We start from the raw sequence: 21924 nt of genomic DNA, 5'->3' as shown, positions 1-21924 counted from the left end.
AACTGCTCCGTCCTTCTCGCTGGGCGCTCGGCCTCTCGATCACGAGACGAACCCGGTACCTCCATAGCACACACAGAACCCGTAGCAACTGCCAGAGGAGGTCAACCGAGTGCGCCTCCGCCTCCCTTCCTCCTCCGCGACGCTTCACCTCCTTTCTCCTCTTCCCCGCTTCGCTCAGCGCCACCTAGACTTTCCTCTAGGAGCCACTGTTTGCCGCGCGCTCAGCGCACTCCTCCGTACTTTCCCCGGCGCGCGATTCTCTTCACCTCCAAGCGCCTGCCTCTTCCGGCGCTCGCTTCCCTCGCGGCGACACACATATCGCCGATTTCACAGACGGAGCATGTACGCTAGCGCATAAAACAGTTACACCTAGTATATGACATGTCTAGTTGAGCAAAACATATCACGGCGCGTTAAACTAAGTGTTGTGGCGCGCTTCCTTTGCAGTGTACGCAACGTACTGTGTACCACTTACCCATGTGCTGCGTACGCCCAACTAAACGTGTCAAGTATCAATTATTAATGGTCGACTTCAGCGGTATCTGCCATCAACGCAGTGACACTTTCACACATCTAACAACTATTTACTGAGCCTCATTAGTGGTTTGGTGAGATCCGCGGCGCTTACCTCATCGCCTCTCCTGCCTATCATTCAGCGATGAACTATTCTTGATTAGACTGAACCGCATCCTCCCAAGTGTTTTGTTTTGTCCTGTTAGGTTTGCTAGCACTCTCTCAATATGTTTTGATACACATCGTGTTGTCAACTATAGTTTAAGTGTCTCTTAGCTACTTGTCGTTTCTTGTGTGCATTAAATGTCTTGTGCGGCAGTGTTAACAAACGGCTTTGTCCTTGTTTGGGTGCTCTGAGGTTCCGCCTCGGCGACACACACAAAAAAACAAAGATAAAAAATAAAGGAATAAACAAAAGAAAAAAAGAAAGATAGATAGAAAGAAAATGTAAAGCTGCATCACAATGTCATTAGTTATACGATGATCATCCACATCGTGGGTACAAGCCATGTTTTGAGGCAACAACAACGATGCTCGTGCTATAAAACAATTCTGAGGCGAACATTCTGGAAGGCGGTTGGTGTGGCTTTTGAGCAAATAAAAAAAATTAACTTCTGCGCAAATCGTACGAACTGCCGCCTTTTCTCACGTGTTTTTTTTTTTCTTTTTTTTTTTTAATATGGCTCTCTGGCTGCAACCTCCCTGGTTATGGTTATTCCCGAAATCCGAACTTTTTGGCGCGTAATGCCTTAACCGCATCAACAAGTGAACTGTCGACGGTATATAGCGCCTGCAAAAGGAATTCTCTTCATTCACATAGTTGAAAATTCAAGTGGATTAGGTTAACGGTGTGCCTCCGCATATCTTGATACTTGATTTTTGTCTTCTATACCCTTTTTTTTTTTTTTTTTGGGGGGGGGGGGGGGGGGAGTGTTTTTGCATGCATAACATCAAGAGCAGGAACATATTCAAATCTGCATAGGTAGATATGCTGCTTTCAGAGATATTCGGGATGGCTATAGCTGCTTCCGGGAAGGAATTCGAATCAACAGTCTCGACGTGGAAAGGCCCCAGTGATGCCTCGCCAGCGTAGGCCAAGAAACACGAGACAGGCAACAGTATATAGAGTCAATAATGAAGAAAAAGAAACGTAAGCATGACGGATGCATCGATCGGAATAAAAAATGCACCAGAAGTCAACAGGGCAAACACGGTCGAGTCACGCGTGAGGAGATCGAGAGCGCGCGCACGGGAGAGGTGTTCGCCCTTCGGCACGATCTATAATCGAATCCCATCAAACTCCCCCACACTACGACCCCGCAATGCGACGCGGAGGCCAGACATCGGGATCGATGCAAGTGCCGCTCTCGCGTCTGGCGAGACTCATCATTTTGCTGCCAGGGGAGCAGCCGAAGGCCGGTCCAAATCCTTTGGACAGCATCGCGGGCACGTTGCACAGCGAACGCTCCGAAACGCGACTTTCCTCAGTCCGAGACCCGCGGCCAGCAGCTTGAGCACCGGACGCGCAAGACTGAAAGCAGGATCCGATGTAGAACAGCTGGGCGGGCGAAAATTCTGCCGAGTCATCGTTGTCCTCGTGGTCGGTGACGTTTTCGCGAATGCGGCGGTAGGCGGCGTGCGCAGTTTTCAGGCCCACGATGCTCGGCAGGTGCGTAGACAAGAGATCACCTCCGGTCGACGACGACGAGTCCAGTTCGTCCCGTCTCGATTTGTGTCGGCGGCAGACGTCCGCGAGAGCCAGCGCCTTGCCGCGAGCGGCGCCCTCTCTGGTCGCGTCGAGGATGAGTTGCCAGAGTCCGCGGCTCAGGAACTGGCCCAGGGCTCCGAGAGTGAAAGGGTCGTTGTCGAGGGCCAGGAAAGGTTCGAAGAGCGCGGCCGTCGGGACGAAGACGCTCTCGTCCGACGCTGCGTCGTCGCATCTGGAAGGCGCGTTGCGCAGCGTCAGAAGACCCGTCCGTTCCCTGACTCTACGTACAAAACTTAACGTCCCAGTCGATTCGTTTCGCTGTCTGCTCCTGAGCGCTGCGACGGAGCTCAGGTACAGCTCGATGAACGGCCGGTCGACGTTCAACGGCGTCAGGTCGTTTTCTTTGACGTCCGGTGCGCCCACCAATCCGTTCTGCCAGACGACCGATAGGTTTAATAGCGGGAGCCTTTCTCCGCCTCGCTTTCTCGTCAGCTTCACGTTCGCTCCGAGCAGAAGTTTCGTCGTCAGGTTCCATATTCGCGAGAGATGATTCAGTGCCCGTCCTTGGCGCTTTTCCGCGACGGCCGGGTCATGGAACACTAGGTTAATCAAAGAGCGGCCTGGGACGAGGCGGGAAACTGCCGAGATGCACTCGCTAACGACGTACGCCCGCGCTCCATCGCTCGCTCCGCGGGACGGATCGCTCACGAAAGCGTCAACAAAGCGGTACGAGGTGAACGGCGCTAATTGTCGAAATACGTGCAGCGCCACAAAGTCCCGCAAGATATCGCGCGTTGCCGAGTGCGCGTTCACGACGTCGTCGACGGCCGCGAATAGGTGCTCGCTCGTTAAGACTTCGTCTCCCGCGCGCAGCTCACCTAGTCCGGCTCTGTTGATGGCTTCGAGCCACTCATCTCCGCCCTCCTCGACTCCGCGTCGCACCTGCTTCAGAGTGATGCGACGTAGACGGCGTCGGCCGCTCAGCGATAGCAAGACGGAGACCCACTGGAGCGTGATTTGCTCGTCCAGGCGAAGCAAAGCCGAATCGCGGCGACCGTCACTACTGTTTTGCGCCGCGAGGCTTGAATTGAGATACTCGGCGATTATAAGAGCCGTTGCTTCGGGAGTCAAGATCTTTCTCTTGTGATTCATCCAGTGCAGTAAGGTTAAGCTGTAGTCCAAGACTAGTATGGTTTTGCTTTGGAGCCTGGGATGTGGTGAGAAGTCGATTTGGAAGAAAAGGGGCACGTTCCATTTCATGGCCAGTGTCGTCAATGCCTCCCTGACAGCGCTGGGCAGGTTCTTCGTATGAAACGTCGACTGGTCGAACAGTAGCAGCTTGTCGAGGACCAAGTCTTTTATCATCGAGGAAGAGTCAATTTTGTTTCGATAAGTGTCAGTGCAGATCAAGTAGGCGAGCGACACTCGTTCAGCCATTGTCAGGGCCTCCTTCGCGCGATCTCTGGCGCTAAGTCCGACGTTTCTCATTTTCTCTGCCACCAGGCTTTGTGTTCTGACCTGCGATTGGGAATCCAATGAACGCATACGCTGTTAAAAAAATATTATATACATCAAAATCACACGCAGTACCCGACTTTTTAAGACTGCTCGAACAAAGGCGTCAGAAATGAATCTAGTGGCAGTGCCGAAGCGCCCCTTAAATGTGAAGTATGATTGAGGCTTAGCTACAATTTAAACTTGTGTAACGAGTACCTCAGCCCCTATGCACTTGAATATTACACTGCTCCCCAAACTTTGCTATCATATTACTGGCAAAACAGGTGCATAGAAAATTATATCGCAGCTATCAACACACTTGGTTTTCACGATACCACACACTTTCCGTTTTCAGAACATTGACAGTAATGAACACGCACACAGAAAAAGAGAGTAAAATTCTAATTGAAATTACTTCTATTTAACCACTAGCTGCATGGATGTCTCAGTCATCGCGATACTTCTTTCGTTTCTTCCTTTTTAAAGTGAAATTTATTCAAGTTTGCAGTTATAGTTTCAGGGAAAAAGGCGAAAGGCAACGGTTCATGACTTGGCACAGTTACCCTTAGGAAAAAGTTTGACGTTGAGCTGTGTCCCGCGTCGACTATTGTCGAAAGAAGCCGAGATCGTATAAATACTATGACGAAAAGTCGACTCGTGCTTCTGGTAGAGGGTGCCCTCCTACCACTAATGTATTACTTTGCAGGGCAACTGAAAGTGTAAATAGGCAACCAGGAGTCATCAAAAAGAAAGCGAGAGAAACAGCGACAGTAAGTGGATGCAAAGAATGGAAACAAGAAAGTCCATGGTGATTTACAAGAACGGGAAGGAAGAAATTAGAAGGGCAGTGCCTTGCTATTTCAGGTTCGAACTGGTTTCCTAAGGAAAAAAACATACCAGAGCAAATACTCGTAACAATATGAGGCATGTCTGTGCTGCAGCAAAAAACCGGAGACAACTCAGCCCATCCTAATAGAATGTGAAGGGATTATCCCAGTGAGACATGTAGGTAACGTACACGTTCCAGAAGCGCTTGGATTTGAAGCGGGCGGAAGCATCAACCGGTCAGCAGTCGAGGTAAGCAAGAGACTTTTGAGTATTGAGGAAAAAAAAAACGCCAGGCAGAGATTGATACGACCGGATTCGTTACAGGCATATATAGGTAGCGGTACAAGGTAGGTAGACGTAGAGCTCACCGTGTCACCCCCTCCCCTTATTTTTATGTCCATTTGCGCTAAGTGGCCATAGTTCTTATGGTCCGTAATAGAGTAGATATAGAAGTTTTGAGGAAAAGAAAAAAAGATTAGGGAGATGTATACAAAAATGCTAGAATGAAAAGCATGTATAGCATAGCTTATTGCCTCAAACAGGCTAGGTGACCATTTGTCACCTCCCCGTTTCAAAGGAGATGCCAATAAATCATCATCATAATCACGTGTAATATTCCGAAATTGGTTTCAGCGGGAACTGCAGGATACGACTTCTCCCACATCAGGTCCAGATACTTGACCTCCTCCAGTGAAGCCATCAAGAAGCAATGCCTTGGTAAATAGTTCGATTATGATGTATTATCTCAATATGAAAAAAACTTCGGCGTAGCTTGCTCTAGTGGCGCAAGGCTAAAGACATAGCGGAGCTGATTGGTTCCTAGCTGGTCCTGGCTATACGGAGTGATGCTAAGTTATACGAAGTAATGCCAAGTGATGCTAAGTTGATATGCTAAGTCGTTTTCCAGCGGCTTCTTCGGCTAACCGTGCTGAGTCCAATCCGCGTCGACGCTGGCAGTCTCGCTTAGCAGCGCGCCGCCATTCTTCGCAAGCGGCTTCTTCCTCGGCAGTGAAAACCTTCCTTGGTCTCCCCATGTCTAAGTCTGGCACGCCGCCGCCGCAGCCGCGCACCGGCTTTCATACGGAACGATGGAGCGCATGCAAAGTTGGCCGTGACGTCACGTCTGACTCGCGGCGCATGCACAGTAGTGCGCAGCTGGTGGCGAAGTCGTAGGGGAAGTGGGGCGAAAGCTATGCAAGGTGTACGGGCGGCGAGCACAAACGCGCCGGGATGACGTCGCGGCGCATGCGCAGTAGCGCGCAGCTGGCGGGAGCTCAGCGGAGCCGTGTCTGTGTCGGGCAAAGTGAGCGCGCACCTGCGCCGGCGGTTACTAGGTAACACGAGGTGACGTCATCGCTCCGCGGAGTTTTTTCTGTCTACCGTAGACAGATTACGCCCTGCATAGACAGGTCCGCTGTCAATCTGTCGAAACCCTCAGGGTGCAAGTTTCGTGAAAGGTAATCAATTATCATACTTCCGCAAGCGTAGCACGAAACTACGAAAGAAACCCAGACGTGTTTCTCAATAAGAAAGCTTCGTATAGTTGAAGAAAGATTCTTTTTGGTCCAGGTATCGAACGCAGCAACAAAGCCTTTCAGGGGAGGTCGCTCTACCATCTGAGCTAACCAGAAGAATGGCAGATCGCAGAGCGAGGTCGAATTAGACGACTCGTAGCGCAGACACATTAAATATGGCAAATTAGTTATGCGGTAATACGGAAGGTGGAGGAAGTTTAATAAAGATGTAAACAATAGGAAACATTTTTCCGCGCCCACAAAACTTTCGTTCTTTGAAAACTGGAAGTTTTTCCTCTGCATGCCTTCGCGCATACTGTCGGGCGCTTGTGACAATTCCTCCCTTTCAATTAAATTTCATACTTGAAACAGCTCAAACGAGACGAAAGGCGCGGGAAGGAAGAAATGCATTGGACAAATGCTGTCCTACTTATTCCCTCGTCTTTCGTCTCGTTTGAGCTGTCTCAAACATGAACGCTAACCTACTCGCCCAACTGCCCACTCTGACAATAAAGTTTCCTCCACTTCGCGGATTTCCGAGGAAGCCAAGCGAATCCAACCGAAGCAATGTTTCCGTTACCTCGAGGTAGTGCAGCTGGTCCCGGTAGCCAGGGTGGCTGGCCTGCCACAGGCCGCACACGTATCCGTAGAAGTCTTCGCACGGGTCTCGGGACAGGTCCATGGAACCGAGCAGCTCGCGGCGGAAACCGAAGCATCTGCCCGGGTCGCCGCCAGCACAGCCGCCGACGTCGCCGCCCGGTCGCCCAGCCGCAGGGTCATCCAGTCTGCTCGGCAGAGTGAGCAGGTAGATGGCAACACCGACCACCACAACAGCTTTGAAGTTGAACAGGAGGTCCAGTCCGGCCGTGAACGCTATGCCTTCTGCGCTCGCTACCACCGACCCGGTGGAGCGGCCGACCTGCCAGCAAGTGGGCGCGCAAGAGAATCTCGTATGTTGCCGTAAAAAGCATTGCTCGAAAAGAGGACGTCTCAGGCGTTAGCCAACGCTTCGACAAGGGGATTCTTGTCTTCGTTAGGGCCCTGACGAAGACAAGTTCCCGTGTCGAAAATTTGCCGCACCCTTCTCTTTGCCACCCCCGCTACCTGGATACGGCCGCCAGTGGTCGGTTCGCTTTAACCCTTTAACTGGTAGCTCAACAATATTGTTGACCTAACAAAAACATCTGCAAAAACTAGACAAATCCAAATATTAGTGTGTACCTTTCAATTTACCTTTATTTATGTACCTGTTCAACAGTCGTGTTCAATGAAATGTCGAGCGTGAGCACCAGCAGATGTATTGGTCACAGAACCTGAACGCTTCGTCGTTATCTTCTTAGCGCACGTGGGGGCCATTTCTCGCCAATGCGAATTTTTTATTCCTTGTTTAAGCAAGCTCTTATTTCTTAACTCCATAAAGGTACATCTCAAGAACACACATTGACCTTGCCAAAGCAAGTGCCAGGGACCAGTTTTGGACTATACATTAACCTTGCACCAACTGGTCAACATTAATTTTGACCTACTGTATCTCGCTTAGGTTTTAGAGAGGCCGTTTGATATTTCAGTTGGTACGTATTTGAGCAAAATAAAGAAGAACTAAAGCAATAAAACCCTTGTAGGTCAACTCTTTATCTTGCCAGTTAAAGGGTTAAAATCGTGCAGGTACCACGCACTGTGAGAGTCGGTCTAAGCGAAGCTATGGTGAGCCGGCAGGACGAAACCCCGCATCTTGAAGAGGGACGAGCAGCGGACTTGCGACTACGAACGCGAACCCGCAACCGTCAGCGCAGGCGGCGAAGAGCAACACGTCGTCACCATGCCAACCTTCAAGTGTCACAAAGCCCTCGCGCGACAGCACGTGCGTCTCAAAGAGCTAGTAAACGTAGGCGATGAACCCGCCGTTTGCATCGTCTGAGAAGGTGCACGGCCACCGACCACGAAAAATATAGCGAAGAGCTAAATATATTTTCTTTAAAGGTACAAAAATTATGGGGCGATGATTTTACAGGCGGCAATAGCTTTTATACCTTGCTTAAGCATTTTCCAACCGCTGCTAAAGTTGATAAAACCACAACGTAGCTTGCATTCTCTTCTAGGTTCATAATCTCCTGATACTATACTAGGGGATCTTAAGACTTCGAACGCGCAACATGCGATACGGTGCTGACAAAACAAAAACTTAGTGCCCTTCCACTCTGCGAAAAAGGACGACCAGCGAAGCTGTTATGTGTTCCTCTAAAATGACGAAATTATATATGTGACTATATATATGCAATTAAATCGTCAAGGCAAAGACACCCTAATCCACCTTAATGCTCCTTCATCCACCTTAATCAACCCTAATCCTCCTTAATACACCTTAATCCCCCTTAGTCGATCTTAATCCACCTTATTCCACCCTAGTCCTTCTTAATCCGCCTTAATCCCTCTTCATCCATCTTAATCCACCTTAGTCGACGTTTATCCACCTTAATGCACCCTAATCCACCTTAATCAACCTTAATCCTCCTTAATTCACGTTAATCCCCCTTAATCAACCTTAATCCACCTTAGTGCACCCTAACCTACCTTAATCAACCCTAATCCTCCTTAATACACCTCAATCCACGTTAATCACACTTAATCCACCCTAATCCACCTTAATCCTCCTTCATCCATCTTAATTGGTGGACTGGTGGGTAGACTGTGACGTAATTATCATAAGAAGCGCTATGAATTGGGCTAGTTGGTGTGCATTCATTTTTTCTTGCGCTAAGTACAGTAGGACGCCAAAGAGACGAAACGGACACTGGATATGAAGCTAAAGGCATTGACGTCGGACACGAAGTGACACACGGGAGCGCAATGGTCATCCATCACTGGTTTTTACACTTATGTTAAGGAACCTGCACACATAGGCTAGCTACTGTGGATTCAGTTTTGTCGGCGCGACTTTTTTCTGCACACCCTGTCGATGCATGCACTTTTGGTCAGAACCTAGCCATATACAGCGTCGCTGTACTACTTTGGGGACATGGAACGCACGGAGCCCCATATGGTGCTGAAAAAGTTGGTAAAACTAAAGTCCTGTCAGTGCACCTTTTTTTAACACGAAAGTGTTTTATGCCGGGGTCCACCAAGACTTCACTGACGTATTTCCGTCACGGAAATACTGATGGAAATACGGAAAATATGACGTATTTCCGTCACGGAAATACGTCATAGAACATAATACAAAGAAAGAAACCAGAAGAAAAAGTTCCACAAACATGCAAAGTTTGGAAATCGAACCCACGACCTCTCGGTCCGCGACGATAGATCGCCGAGCGTTTAACCCATTGCGCCACAAACGCATTTGCAGAGAGCTACACAGACGCGCCTTATATATCTAACACTCCTCCGTGTACCCGCGCTCTTGCTCGGGGCGGTGCCGCCGCCTACGAGCAGAAAAGAGAAGTACTGCATTATGACACTAACGCGCACCGACAGTGAACGCTTCGGTGGTCTCAGCACTACGACGCCTCGATACCAGCATTCGAAGGGACGCTGGCATCAAGAAGCACTACCAACGTCACCTAGGTGGCGTTCACCGTACTCAGCACAGCGGAGCGTGGCCTCCGCAATTAGCTCTGAAAATGTTTCTGAAGTTGATCGCGGAGGCTGCAATTACGACGCGCTGTACGCGCTGATTTGACTCGGTGACGATTCAGTTACGTGCTTTGTCTTGCGCGTTGTATTAGTGTGTCAGTTACGTGCTTCGTCTTTCGCGTTGTGCTAGCGTGTGCAGCGTAGTGCAGCTTCCATATGCACGACGGTTGCTCATGGTCATCGACGTTGGTAGTCGTGATGGAGGAGACGTGCCACCAGGCGTCAGCGTGGGTGCATCAACGCCTAAGGGCGCTTTAGCCACAAAACACCAATGGACATTATATATCAATGTGCAATAAACATTACACTACTTCTGTGAAGACACGTTTCACTTTCGTGTTCTATACCGATTCCTATATAAGAGGGATCAACCACATATTTTTTTTATATATACAGCTTACGAGGCTTTCCATGTCCCTCAGAGATATTATTCTTACAATGCACGAGACGCCATGTCGTGCTCAATTAGTGCTTCACGGAAGGAAGGTACTATCAAGGAAGGGGCCGATGCTCGAGAATAAATTACTAGACGTGCCACTTCAGGCTATGATCCTTATGCTCCCTTCGTAGAAGAAAGACAGAAAAAAAAAAATAAAAGCACCGCTCGCGATGTGCAACTTCCTTATATTCTGTACCGCGTTATGCACTCCTTCTAAAGTGCTGTTCGACACTCGGTACACGCGCGCAGGTTTCGACATAAGGTCGTGCACCAAGTTCTGCCCTACCAACCTTTTTTCTGCACGCATTTTTTTTTTTTTTCGAGAGGCACGGAGCACAGAGCCCTGTGTTAAGTATATGGTCTCCACAGGCCCGTACAGCGCGTTACTCCGAGTTAGCGTCATCATCGCCTCGCCAAACGATGAGGCTCCCTGAAGGCTCGCTAATTGAATCACGCGCCGCTTTACCATTAGCCGCCGTGTGTCTCTCGGCAGGCGCGCTAATGGGGCACTGCAAATGGCGCGGCGTCGTACGCACGCACCTTGTCTATCTCCGGATCATCTTCGTCGAAAGTGCGCTCAGAGGCATTCCCGGTGGGGTCGAAGGAGCCGCGAACGTCAGCACGACCTCGTGGGGCCAGGGAGATCGCCATGTTTGTTTGTTCTCTCATATCATGGCTCACACCCACTATGGGGGATTGGCCGATAAATCGGGTGAATAAAGCTAAAGGCCATAAAAGAGACTGAAGACTTGCAACATGTTCTGTGCGACTGCTGCCGCTACGCGTCAGAGAGTCTTCGAAGACGTCAGTATACACCTCCAACGGGACTCGAGCTTTGAACTGCAGCACATTGTCGGCCCTTGGCGAAGCACCACCCGCGCGTTACGCGTCACGATATGGCGCTGTTAATGTTCAAGCGGGCCACAAGCCTTAACACAGAGAGGGAGGGAGAGAGAGAGAGAGATTTTACTGATATGAAATACAGAGAGGACGACCTGAGCTAGTGCACTCTAGTCTGCTACTCTGCATAGTCTGCACTGGGGAAGAGGAAAGGGGAGTAAAAGTACTGGGATGGATGATGAAAAGTGGTGAGTGTTTTATGTACATTAGACAGTGGTCCTACTAGAGCCGCTCGTCTAGTTTCGTGTCATGCAGGAACTCCAACAGCGCTTTAGTTGTCCGCATTGAAGTTGCAGAGTCAGGCCATGGGCCGAGAATAGCGTCATCCGACACTGGTTGCCTGCCAACGCTGGCTAGGGAATTATCCAACGTCCTTCACTCGGGCATGTACGCTGGGCAATCGCATACGTGTTCCAGCGTTTCAGGCGTCTGACAGTGTTCGCAATCAGGGCTGTTCGACTGGCCGGTGCGATGTGCATGTGTAGCGGCGGGTGATAGCAACGCCCAGCCGAATCAGCAAACTGAATTTATCGTCTGGGTCGATCATATGTAATCATCTGTGAATTTTGTCAGCGTGGGCTCTGTCTGTCTTTGTAAGGTCCTGCATGAGTGCCTTCATCAGTGAGTTGGTTTCAGGTCGCGAATTAAGCAATCCGCAGCCGGAGATGTCGATTTCTTGTCCAATTGAAATCGCCGGATTATGCCAAGTTGCGGGATAACCTAACGAAACTTTGTAAATATATCTAGTGCGTGCGTGCGTGCGTGCGTGCGTGCGTGCGTGCGTGCGTGCGTGCGTGCGTGCGTGCGTGCGTGTGTGCGTGTGCGTGTGTGTGTGTGTGTGTGTGTGTGTGTGTGTGTGTGTGTGTGTGTGTGTGTGTGTGTGTGTGTGTGTGTGTGTGTGTGTGTGTGTGTGTGTGTGTGTGTGTGTGTGTGTGTGTGTGTGTGTGTGTGTGTGTGTGTGTGTGTGTGTGTGTGTGTGTGTGTGTGTGTGTGTGTGTGTGTGTGTGTGTGTGTGTGTGTGTGTGTGTGTGTGTGTGTGTGTGTGTGTGTGTGTGTGTGTGTGTGTGTGTGTGTGTGTGTGTGTGTGTGTGTGTGTGTGTGTGTGTGTGTGTGTGTGTGTGTGTGTGTGTGTGTGTGTGTGTGTGTGTGTGTGTGTGTGTGTGTGTGTGTGTGTGTGTGTGTGTGTGTGTCGTCGAACGGCGAAGCTGTGCATTCGCGGCCGCTTGGCTCCATCGAGCGAAGAGCGCGCGGCGCAAACATCTTATCCCGAGGAAGAAGCCGCCCGACGCGAGTGCCAGCGAGAGCTTGCTCACGTCGTGAGGAACGCGCTAGGAACACCGTCTCGTGCTCGTGCTCGGCACGCGCTCGTTCCACTGCTCACGCGTTCGTCGTCTGCTTCCACAGCTCGCTGCGTTGCCGCTAATCATTCGAGCGTACAATTTCACTTCTCTTCTGCCGTCGTAACGGGGAGGCCACGTGTACGGGGGTATGAGCCATTGCTTAAGGGGTTAGAAGCCATTCGTTGTCTTACGTAAGCTCAGTGAACGAATTAACCCAGAAAGGTAATAAAATGAGGAGTCTGGTTCCGCGCGGACGCTCCAAAAGGACAGGAGAAGACGAGTCTTCGTCTGCACGCGCTTTGTGTATGTGCAGGGTGTTTCGTTTTAGCTGCACCAAATTTATAAAAAAAATTGCCTGTGGCAGATAGCTCGATGAGGCGGCCATTACTTCCACGAGAAATTAAAATGCCTAATTGAATAATTAGCATAATTACGCTAATTAACTTTTCAATAAATTATTTTACGGCACATCTTTCAATCTACGAATTATAACCGATGAGTTCGCAAGGTGTATCCACTTGGAACGAATTCTCAGGACTGAACCAGTTTCGAGATATTAATTTTCAGAGTGTCCGCCAAATGCACGGGCGTTCCAGTTAACTTTTTGAGGAAAACGCCGTTTTATGCATTGAAGCACGCGGATAGCCGATATTCTAGTTGACATTAAGAGGAAAAAAATGGAGCTGGGCTGACCATGTAATGTGTAGGTGGACCATTAGAGTTATAGAATGGATACCAAGAGAAGGGAAGCGCAGTCGAGGAGGGCAGAAAACTAGGTGGGGTGATGAAGTTAGGAAATTTTTAAGTAATTTAATTTCGAAGAATCGCAAACGGAAATGGCGGGCATATGCTGCAAACCACGCCGCCGAGCAAACTCGAGATATCGAACGCAAGCGACAACAGCGGACTGCGGGCATACCGTCAGTGACGTCGTTCTCTCCGTCGCAGCCGAACGTGTGTGTAACCTCATAATTTAGAAATACTTTAATGAACCCTCGGGATTAACCCAGTGATAAACACCGGGGCCGCGGGTTTCAGCTTCGCTGGTTAACCATCTTCACGGAGTGAATGGGCCAACGAATTTTACATTTATTTATTTATTTATTTATTTATTTATTTATTTATTTATTTATTTATTTATTTATTTATTTATTTATTTATTTATTTATTTATTTATTTATTTATTTATTTATTCATGGTCACAGATGGCATGGTAAAGCTCTCTTTGAGAGAGAGAGTTCAACTTTGTTCAAGAGGCACGCATAAACATTTCTTGTATACAGAGGATGTCGCATGTAAATCAAAAGAAATGAGAAGGGCCGTGCGAATATTCAAAGCTTTTGAATAACGAGTCGAGAATTGTCCAATTTTATTCGGTCCTCGAATCGAATAGTCATGCACTATTTGTAAATCCGTAAATCTGAATATTTTCCGTATTATTCTTGAATACTTCAAGTCGTCGATTGTGCATGATCAAACGTAAGATTGATAGAAAAGATGCGGTACATATCATTCCATTCCAAGTGGACATAACGTACTACAGCACGCTTTGTTGCTCATAGAGCCCAATTTTTCCGGCTAAACCACCATCACTCGCAGACAAATTTTGTTTAGACATAGCATCGGTAGTGGGTATTATTCGGTGCTATTTATAGATGCAGCACCTCTTTCCTCTCATTGAATTAAATATGAGGACGTTTCATTGCGATATACTTTTTTTCGGTCTGCCAATACCGCAGACGACATGCATTTCTGAAAGCATATTTAGCGCCAGCAGACAAGGACAGGAGGAAGACGACAACACAATGCGCTAAATATGCTTTCAGTTTACCAACACGCCCAACTTTTGGCAACGCATTTCTGGTTTGACCGCGAAGGTGCACACAGATGTTAATTAGCGTCCAAAGCTGCCTTTCAGCTTTATATGACAATGCATGGCCGCTATCCTCTGAAGAGCCCCGACAAAACTGCTTACTTGTCCCCTCTGTGCTTCTGATAAAGTGTATGTGCTGTATATTGACAGAAATTTTCTAGTGCTGTCAATACTATAATTCGAAAATTGTTCAATAATAATGGTGACAAAGCTGTACATTATTCGCAATTGACTATTCGAACAAATATTCAATATTCGATTAGATTCGCATTTCGCACTATGCGATTCTTATTCGGTTCGGTCTCTAAAAATAATATTGCGCACTCCTGTAACACAGGCTTCTCCCCACGATCAGTAGCACTGTGGAGAAGCCAGCTCTGACGAAAGCCTTTCTAACGGACTACGCATGCAGACACATACAAATGGAGAGGTTCCGACACTTGTCGCAAGTACCACGTGCAGAGTGTCTTTGTGCAACACCCAATGTTTACGATTCCCTCATTTCTCTTATTACCGACCACAGCGCACCCGCATGCCTTCGGAGAAGTGACAAAGAAAACGTTTTCCCAATTAATGAAGAGTTGAAATGTTTTCACATTGTCGCTAAGATAATGTACCTGATGGTGTTCTGTATAATTCTGTTTTGTCTTAATAGTTACTGCTACCAGGTCTACTTAGCTAGGACACTGTAGCAGAGTTACGTGCGCAATAAGATCATGCCTAATTATCTATTAAAGTGTTTCTTTTCACGTAAAGAGCAAAATTTAAAGAGAAGAAAAAGACCTGCAGACAGACCTGATACCTCTGGATATCAAACATAATAGCCGTTCCGTAAATGCCATACACACTTGAGTCAGGCGGCGTATGGTACATCTAAGCACCCCACGTAGAGAACTAAAGTAAATGTTGTCGTGCTTACAACTTGAGATGAACACAAGGCGGCAATAACAAGAAGTTGCCTTCGTGCGAAGTTCCATTAATCGCACTTATTGGCCCTATGCCCGATTATGAATGATCAAGCAAAAATGCTTTTGTGAACTATACATTTTACGTTCCCATGTTTGACTGCAAGAAAACTACTTATTACTATTCCACAGACACCAGAAGAATTCTAACGTTGCCATAGCTTGATCCAGAATGTTAAACAGGGTTATTTTTTTTTCGTAAGTGCTTATTACGCGGATCGAAAAAGTAAGCCGGGGATATCTGCAAAATATAGAAAATGTGACATATAATAGAGCTAACTGAACCTTTTCTAAAGCCAAAGCAACTTACGTACAGTATGACACAACGTTCTAAACAGTTCGTGCGTATCAACCATCGTATAACACGATGGTTGATACATCGTGTTACCCTGTCGGGAACCAAACGCTTGGCATCAGCAAGCGAGTATTATCGCCCATGTCTCGTCAGTCACTTCTGCCACTTTTCACTGCATCGATCTTTATGAAATTTAGGTCAAGGATCCGCGCCTTGCTTTTTAAAGAAACCCTCCGGCGAACGCAAGCTTTTAAATTCGATCGCAGACAGTTTGAAATAAGGATAGCGTTGGGAATAGCGAATGAGGGTAGGTCCACAACGCAATACTGAATCACCTGCGTGAGCGTTGGGACTACGTTAAGCAGCGCTATCCCTTGCATTCATCTAACGTTTAATGTCGAAACAGCGTTGAAACTTGATCCAAGTGCACGCTAAATGCGTGCACAGTTGTGGAAGCTATATAGTTGGAGTCAGCTCATCACCGCGTAAGGGCGGTCTGCGTACTATTGGCCGACGCCCAGCCTATCTTATCGAAAGCCCCCGCGGTTAACAGGGTGTCGACCAATCGCCAAGCGTTGTTAATCCTTAAAATATTTCACCTTGTTATTCTAGAGAATGTCCAGGTACATCCATATAGACTGTCTACGGACAATTATTCTCCACTCCTACACCATAGACACCATCACAAAAAAAAGGCTACGGAAATTTGTTCCCAAGTATTATTATCTCTCTCTATTTCTTTAAGGAAAGCCTCAGTACTAGAGCTTTGTCTTCAGTCACTTTTTCCTTCACGGAATTCATTCATAATCCATGCATAAAGGGAAAAAATGGACTATACGTGGAACCAAACATACACTCTGTATAAACTGCACATAGACTGTACCTTCATATAATTTACAACGGCAGCCGTTTATTGAACGCATTGCTTTCATTGCGTTTAATCAGATTCCTCAGAAAAGTCGTCAGAAAGCAAATGTTTTCCACCCAGGATTCTATCCTGGGTCTACGACGGATGGGTCATCGTCGTCGTTCTGTCATCGTGCCGTCGACCACCGCTGTCTTTTTTTTTTTCGAGGGTTGCTGTGTCTGTGCGTGAGGAGATAGATATAGATAGATAGATAGATCAGATTAGATAGATAGATAGATAGATTAGATAGATAGAATAGATAGATAGATAGACGACGACAGACAGACCAGACAGCAGAACAGACAACAGACAGACAGACAGACAGCACAGAGCAGACGAAGACAGCAGACAGACCGACAGACAGCAGACAGACAGACAGACAAACGACAGACAGACGACTAGACAGACAGACAGACAGACAGACAGACACAGACAGACAGACAGACAGACGACCAGACAGACAGACAGACAGACAGAACAGACAGACAACAAGAAGACAGACAGACAGACAGAGACAGACAGACAGACAGAGCGACAGACAGACAAGCAGCAGACAGACAGACAGACAGAACAGACAGACACAGACAGACAGCAGACGACAGACAGACAGACAGGACAGACAGACAGACAGACAGACAGACAGACAGACAGACAGACAGACAGACAGACAGACAGGACAGACAGGACAGACAGACCGACTAGACAGACAGACAGGACAGACAGACAGACAGACAGACAGACAGACAGGGACAGACAGACAGACAGACAGGACAGACAGCAGACAGAAGACAGACAGACAGACAGAGACAGACAGAAGACAGCAGACAGACAGAACAGGACAGACAGACAGACAGACAGACAGGACAGACAGACAGACAGACAGACAGACAGACAGACAGACAGACAGACAGACAGACAGACAGACAGACAGACAGACAGACAGACAGACAGACAGACAGACAGACAGACAGACAGACAGACAGACAGACAGACAGACAGACAGACAGACAGACAGACAGACAGACAGACAGACAGACAGACAGACAGACAGACAGACAGACAGACAGACAGACAGACAGACAGACAGACAGACAGACAGACAGACAGACAGACAGACAGACAGACAGACAGACAGACAGACAGACAGACAGACAGACAGACAGACAGACAGACAGACAGACAGACAGACAGACAGACAGACAGACAGACAGACAGACAGACAGACAGACAGACAGACAGACAGACAGACAGACAGACAGACAGACAGACAGACAGACAGACAGACAGACAGACAGACAGACAGACAGACAGACAGACAGACAGACAGACAGACAGACAGACAGACAGACAGACAGACAGACAGACAGACAGACAGACAGACAGACAGACAGACAGACAGACAGACAGATAGATAGATAGATAGATAGATAGATAGATAGATAGATAGATAGATAGATAGATAGATAGATAGATAGATAGATAACGTGAGAGCAGCTTTGTGAACTCCGACCCTGGTTAGCTGGAAGCTCGCACGACGCCACTGCACGGTATTAGGCCGTGTAAACGATGCGTGAAATCGCTGAACCGAGCTTTCCTTTAGTCAAGTGAGGCCTTTGCCAGGGGCGCAGAATCAGGAGTGTGGCAATACGTTATTCTGCGAGCGAGTGTGGAGGAGCTATTCGTCTTCGGAGCGAAGACCGATGCTTCCCAACTGACTTGAACCCCGGAGCGCCGGCGTGGCGTAGATTCTATAAGCGATGTGTCTGACACTCTCTCACACTGCTCGCTGTCGTCGCGTCGTCTCGTTCAGTCGCCTCTGGGGAGGAGAGGGCGAGTGCGTTGGCCGCGTCGCGTTTGTCTCTCCGGATGCATTACAGAGCATCCCTGTAACCCTGCATAATGGAAACGTCGTGCGTTGACGTCTGGCGACGCGAGCTTGAAACTAACAACCTCTTTAGTTAGGCGAGCAAGTAGCTAGAACAACGGCGAAGTGTAGCGCAAGAAAAAAACTAAAACATGCAACGTATATAGGCACACGTTCCACAATGTCTTACGACGCTGTAACGAAAACGAAAGCGCCTTTGTTAAAGAACAATTGTTTCTTTCATTCATTCTCTGCTTTTTGATATTTTTTTTACTTCTTCCTTGCCCTTGATAATGTCGACGAACGGAACCTGCGGGAAAAAAAAAGCATGAAGAATTTCCGTCCGCTGATAAAGCATCCGCAACACCAAAGGAACTCGAAGGAAACCATACAGGCCGAAACAGAGCCGGCAAAAGAAGTACGATTATCTTGTTTTAATCTTATTTGCTACAAATGGTGAATCACGAAAGCATTTTTGCTATACGCGCAGATGTAAGAAGAGTTAACCAGTGAAAGGAAGTAAAGTCCCCAATGGTGGACGTAACGCGATATTCGTCGGGAAGCACGAAACTTCTTAGTTGACAACAAAACGAATAAATTTGATACAGGAAAGTGTGGCTCAGTGATGTCTACGACTGCCGTGTGAGGAGATCCGCAAAGCCAGTGTCGAATCCCCCAAGGAAATGTGACAACGGAAGGATAACTGTTATCTTGAATTCGTTAACTGAACGTTGATCTTGGTTGCACTGTGCTTGGCGGCTCCCATCACATACAGCAGGTCGCGATATCTTGGACCAATCTTACGCACTCACGTTCTACAATAAGGTGACACTATATATAGTGGCAGCTGCAGTTTAGGGGCCAGCCAACCAGTAGCGCGAACAAACGTGTCCCTCCACATCACTGCGTCTGTTCAGTCTCGAACACAGACTTGACTGTCCGGAGCAGACCTCGTATAGCTTCTACACCAGCAACGGGTTATTTTCGAAAAGGAATGCTCTTCACGCTAAAGTATCGAGGCCGATATCCAAACGTGGTTTGGTTTGGTGCCTAATGGTATGGCTCTGCCTATTACGGGGGATCGGGCATGAATCGGGCGGTAGAAGGTAAAAAGGGGGAAGAGACCTGAAAGGGAATTTTGTAAATTAAGTAGAAGGTTTTAAATTATTAATAATCGTTAATATCAATGTTGGGGTTATAATGTAGAATAGGTGCTATTGATATGTTTTAGTTATTCGTGGTGAGAAAACAAAACACTGGTAAAATTAACATGGTAGTAATCTCTTTGTTTTCCAAACAAAGTTAACTATGGAATCGCATCCGTTCGCGCTGCAGTATCTTAGTGCCGACGCCCCAAGGCATGGTATAACAGGAAACGTAATGCCCAGTCCAAGTCGGCGAAGAGGACCTTCCAGAAGTAGTTTTCTTTGCATGTTGAACCTACGACGTTCTAAAAAGAAATTTTGCATAGTTTTCTGTTCATTGCAATAATAGCATTGAGTGGAACGAGCTAAACCAGAGCTGTGGGAACCAAAAGTAAGCATTGATATTCGGCAACGCATTCTCGTAACTTCAAGTTTTCTAGTGAAACACCAACTGCTGTGCCAAGCATCTAAGATGCTGAATATCAGATGATTTGGCATATTACTCATGAACATATTTTTTTGTTATCTTGCAGCAGTGATGTATACCCAAGGTCATAGAATCCTCAGTACCATACATTTAAGAGATGCCGCCGCTAGTGCCTCTGCTGAATCGTTTAAAGTTAGTTTCAAGTGCTTTGGTACCCATAGTGAATGTTGGGGAATAGATGAATAAAATTCTAGGAGAACGGAGAATAATATTCTAGGAGAATAAATGTGGCACTGACAGAGCAGGGCAAACAGAAAAAAAGTCGGTCATGATTACGGCTGAAGAAGTAGACGTGGGAAATTTCCATAGTGATAGAGAGAGAGAGAGGGAAACACGTTTATTAAATCATAAAAAATAGAAAATTGTACATGTATGAAAAGGCAACCCCAGTGGTTTTTCCGGTGAGATGCCTAGACTAAGTTAATGGTTTCCATAGTGATAGAATAATAACCAATAACTCTGCCTGCGATCGTGGTGAAACTCTGCCTGCAATAACTCTGCCTGCGTCGGGCAGTCAAAGAGGAAAGACCAATTTAATGATGGTGAAAAAATGTCTATTCCTGCCTTCTTTTCACTGACAGGAACATATGTTGTTATTACTTCATTTATTTGCAGGTTTTCAAGGTGGTCATCTAGCAAGCCGGATAAAGGGCCTCCACATATGTTTTACATCCTCCTTCTCTCATCATCGTCACCCATCATGCGCCTCTTTCTTCCCTCTTTCTTTCCCTCTTCCCCTTCCCCCAACGCCGAGTAGCTGGCTAGAGGAATTTACCTCAGGCCGACCTCTCTGCATTTCGCACCATTAAACTTCTCTCTCTCTCTCTCTCTCTCTCTCTCTCTCTCTCTCCACATATGACGACGACGATGATGATGGTGGTGGTGATCTCAAAGACCGTGGTGCATACCCACCAAGAGTAATTGGGCAAGCGTTGGGCGCCGCAGGCAAGACATATTGTTGAATCGGGCTTTCAGAGCTCAGTTAGCGAAACCAGAAGGGTAATAAAATAAGGAGTCTGGTTCCGCGCGGATGCTCCAAAAGGACAGGCGAAGACGAGTCTTCGTCTACACGCGTTTTGTGTGTATACAGGGTGTTTCACTTTAGCTGCACCAAATTTTTTTTTTAATTGCCTGTGGCAGATAGCACAATTATAATCCTTGATTAAAACTACTCGATGAGGCAGCCATTACTTCCACGAGAAATCAAAACGCCTAATTGAATAATTAGCATAATTGCGCTAATTAACTTTTTAATGAATTATTTTACGGCACATCTTTCTATCTACGAATTATAACCGATCAGTTCGTAAGGCATATCCACTTGGAACGAATTCTCAGAACTAGTTTCGAGATATTAATTTTCAATGTGTCCGACGAAATGCATGGGCGTTCCAGTTAACTTTTTGAGGAAAACGCTGTTTTATGCATTGACGCACGCGGATAGCCGATATTCTAGTGGACATTAAGAGGAAAAAATGGAGCTGGGCTGGCCATGTAATGCGTAGGATGGATAACCGGTGGACCATTAGAGTTATAGAATGGATACCAAGAGAAAGGAAGCGCCGTCGAGGACGGCAGAAAGCTAGGTGGGGTGATGAAGTGAGGAAATTTGCAGGCGCAAATTGGAGTCAGCTAGCGCAAGACAAGGGGGTAATTGGAGATCGCAGGGAGAGGCCTTCGTCCTGCAGTGGACATAAATATGGGCTGATGATGATGATGATGATGAAATATGGAAAGTGCTTCTCCACCCCGCGTCGCACAACCTACCCTCATCGCCCTTTTGGCCACTCTGAGAGTGCAACCAAAGCTGCTATAAAAGGTCAGACGCGCCTACGTGCACCGGCGCTGACCACACTTATTTCTCAAAATACGAAGTATGTCATCATCTGTGGTAGCCGCAGTTAGGACTGCCCCGCTGTCGCCAATAAATCCTGTATCTCCAGCGTGTGTCAGAAGAGTAAACATAGTTGCTGAACAATCTGGCTTAGGGTGCCGGCTGAAACATATAGTTTAAGTGGA

At 47.4% G+C, this 21924-nt stretch overlaps 2 protein-coding genes across 2 annotated transcripts in view; both read right to left on the bottom strand.

Moving 5' to 3' along the window:
* The window catches only part of LOC119442698 (uncharacterized), a 40255-nt gene extending 33351 nt beyond the window's left edge, over positions 1–6904 (bottom strand). Inside the window, exon 1 of the mRNA XM_049662324.1 lies at positions 6641–6904. The gene's annotated coding sequence lies outside the window, so the exon portion shown is untranslated. The remainder of the gene's footprint in view (positions 1–6640) is intronic.
* On the bottom strand, positions 1823–10780 carry LOC119440719 (neprilysin-3-like). The gene is made up of 3 exons (XM_037705604.1): positions 10670–10780; positions 6641–6979; positions 1823–3739 (listed from the first exon to the last, which is right to left on the bottom strand). Exons 1-3 carry the CDS (start codon positions 10778–10780, stop codon positions 1823–1825), a joined length of 2367 nt encoding a protein of 788 aa, XP_037561532.1.
* Between the last annotated feature and the right edge of the window lie 11144 nt (positions 10781–21924).

Source organism: Dermacentor silvarum, chromosome 2, assembly GCF_013339745.2.
Source record: "Dermacentor silvarum isolate Dsil-2018 chromosome 2, BIME_Dsil_1.4, whole genome shotgun sequence".
Lineage (NCBI taxonomy): Eukaryota > Metazoa > Arthropoda > Arachnida > Ixodida > Ixodidae > Dermacentor > Dermacentor silvarum.
Note: the sequence above shows the minus strand (reverse complement) of the source record. Positions and strands in the feature narration are given on the sequence as shown.

Bases quoted from the DNA above. Each gene is read 5' to 3' on its own strand.
- LOC119440719 (XM_037705604.1), bottom strand. From the start codon at position 10,780: ATGGCGATCTCCCTGGCCCCACGAGGTCGTGCTGACGTTCGCGGCTCC. The intron at 6,980-10,669 runs GTGCGTGCGTAC...ACTTGCTGGCAG, and splicing joins ATGATCCGGAGATAGACAAG to GTCGGCCGCTCCACCGGGTC. The intron at 3,740-6,640 runs GTAACGGAAACA...TCCCAATCGCAG, and splicing joins ACCAGCTGCACTACCTCGAG to GTCAGAACACAAAGCCTGGT.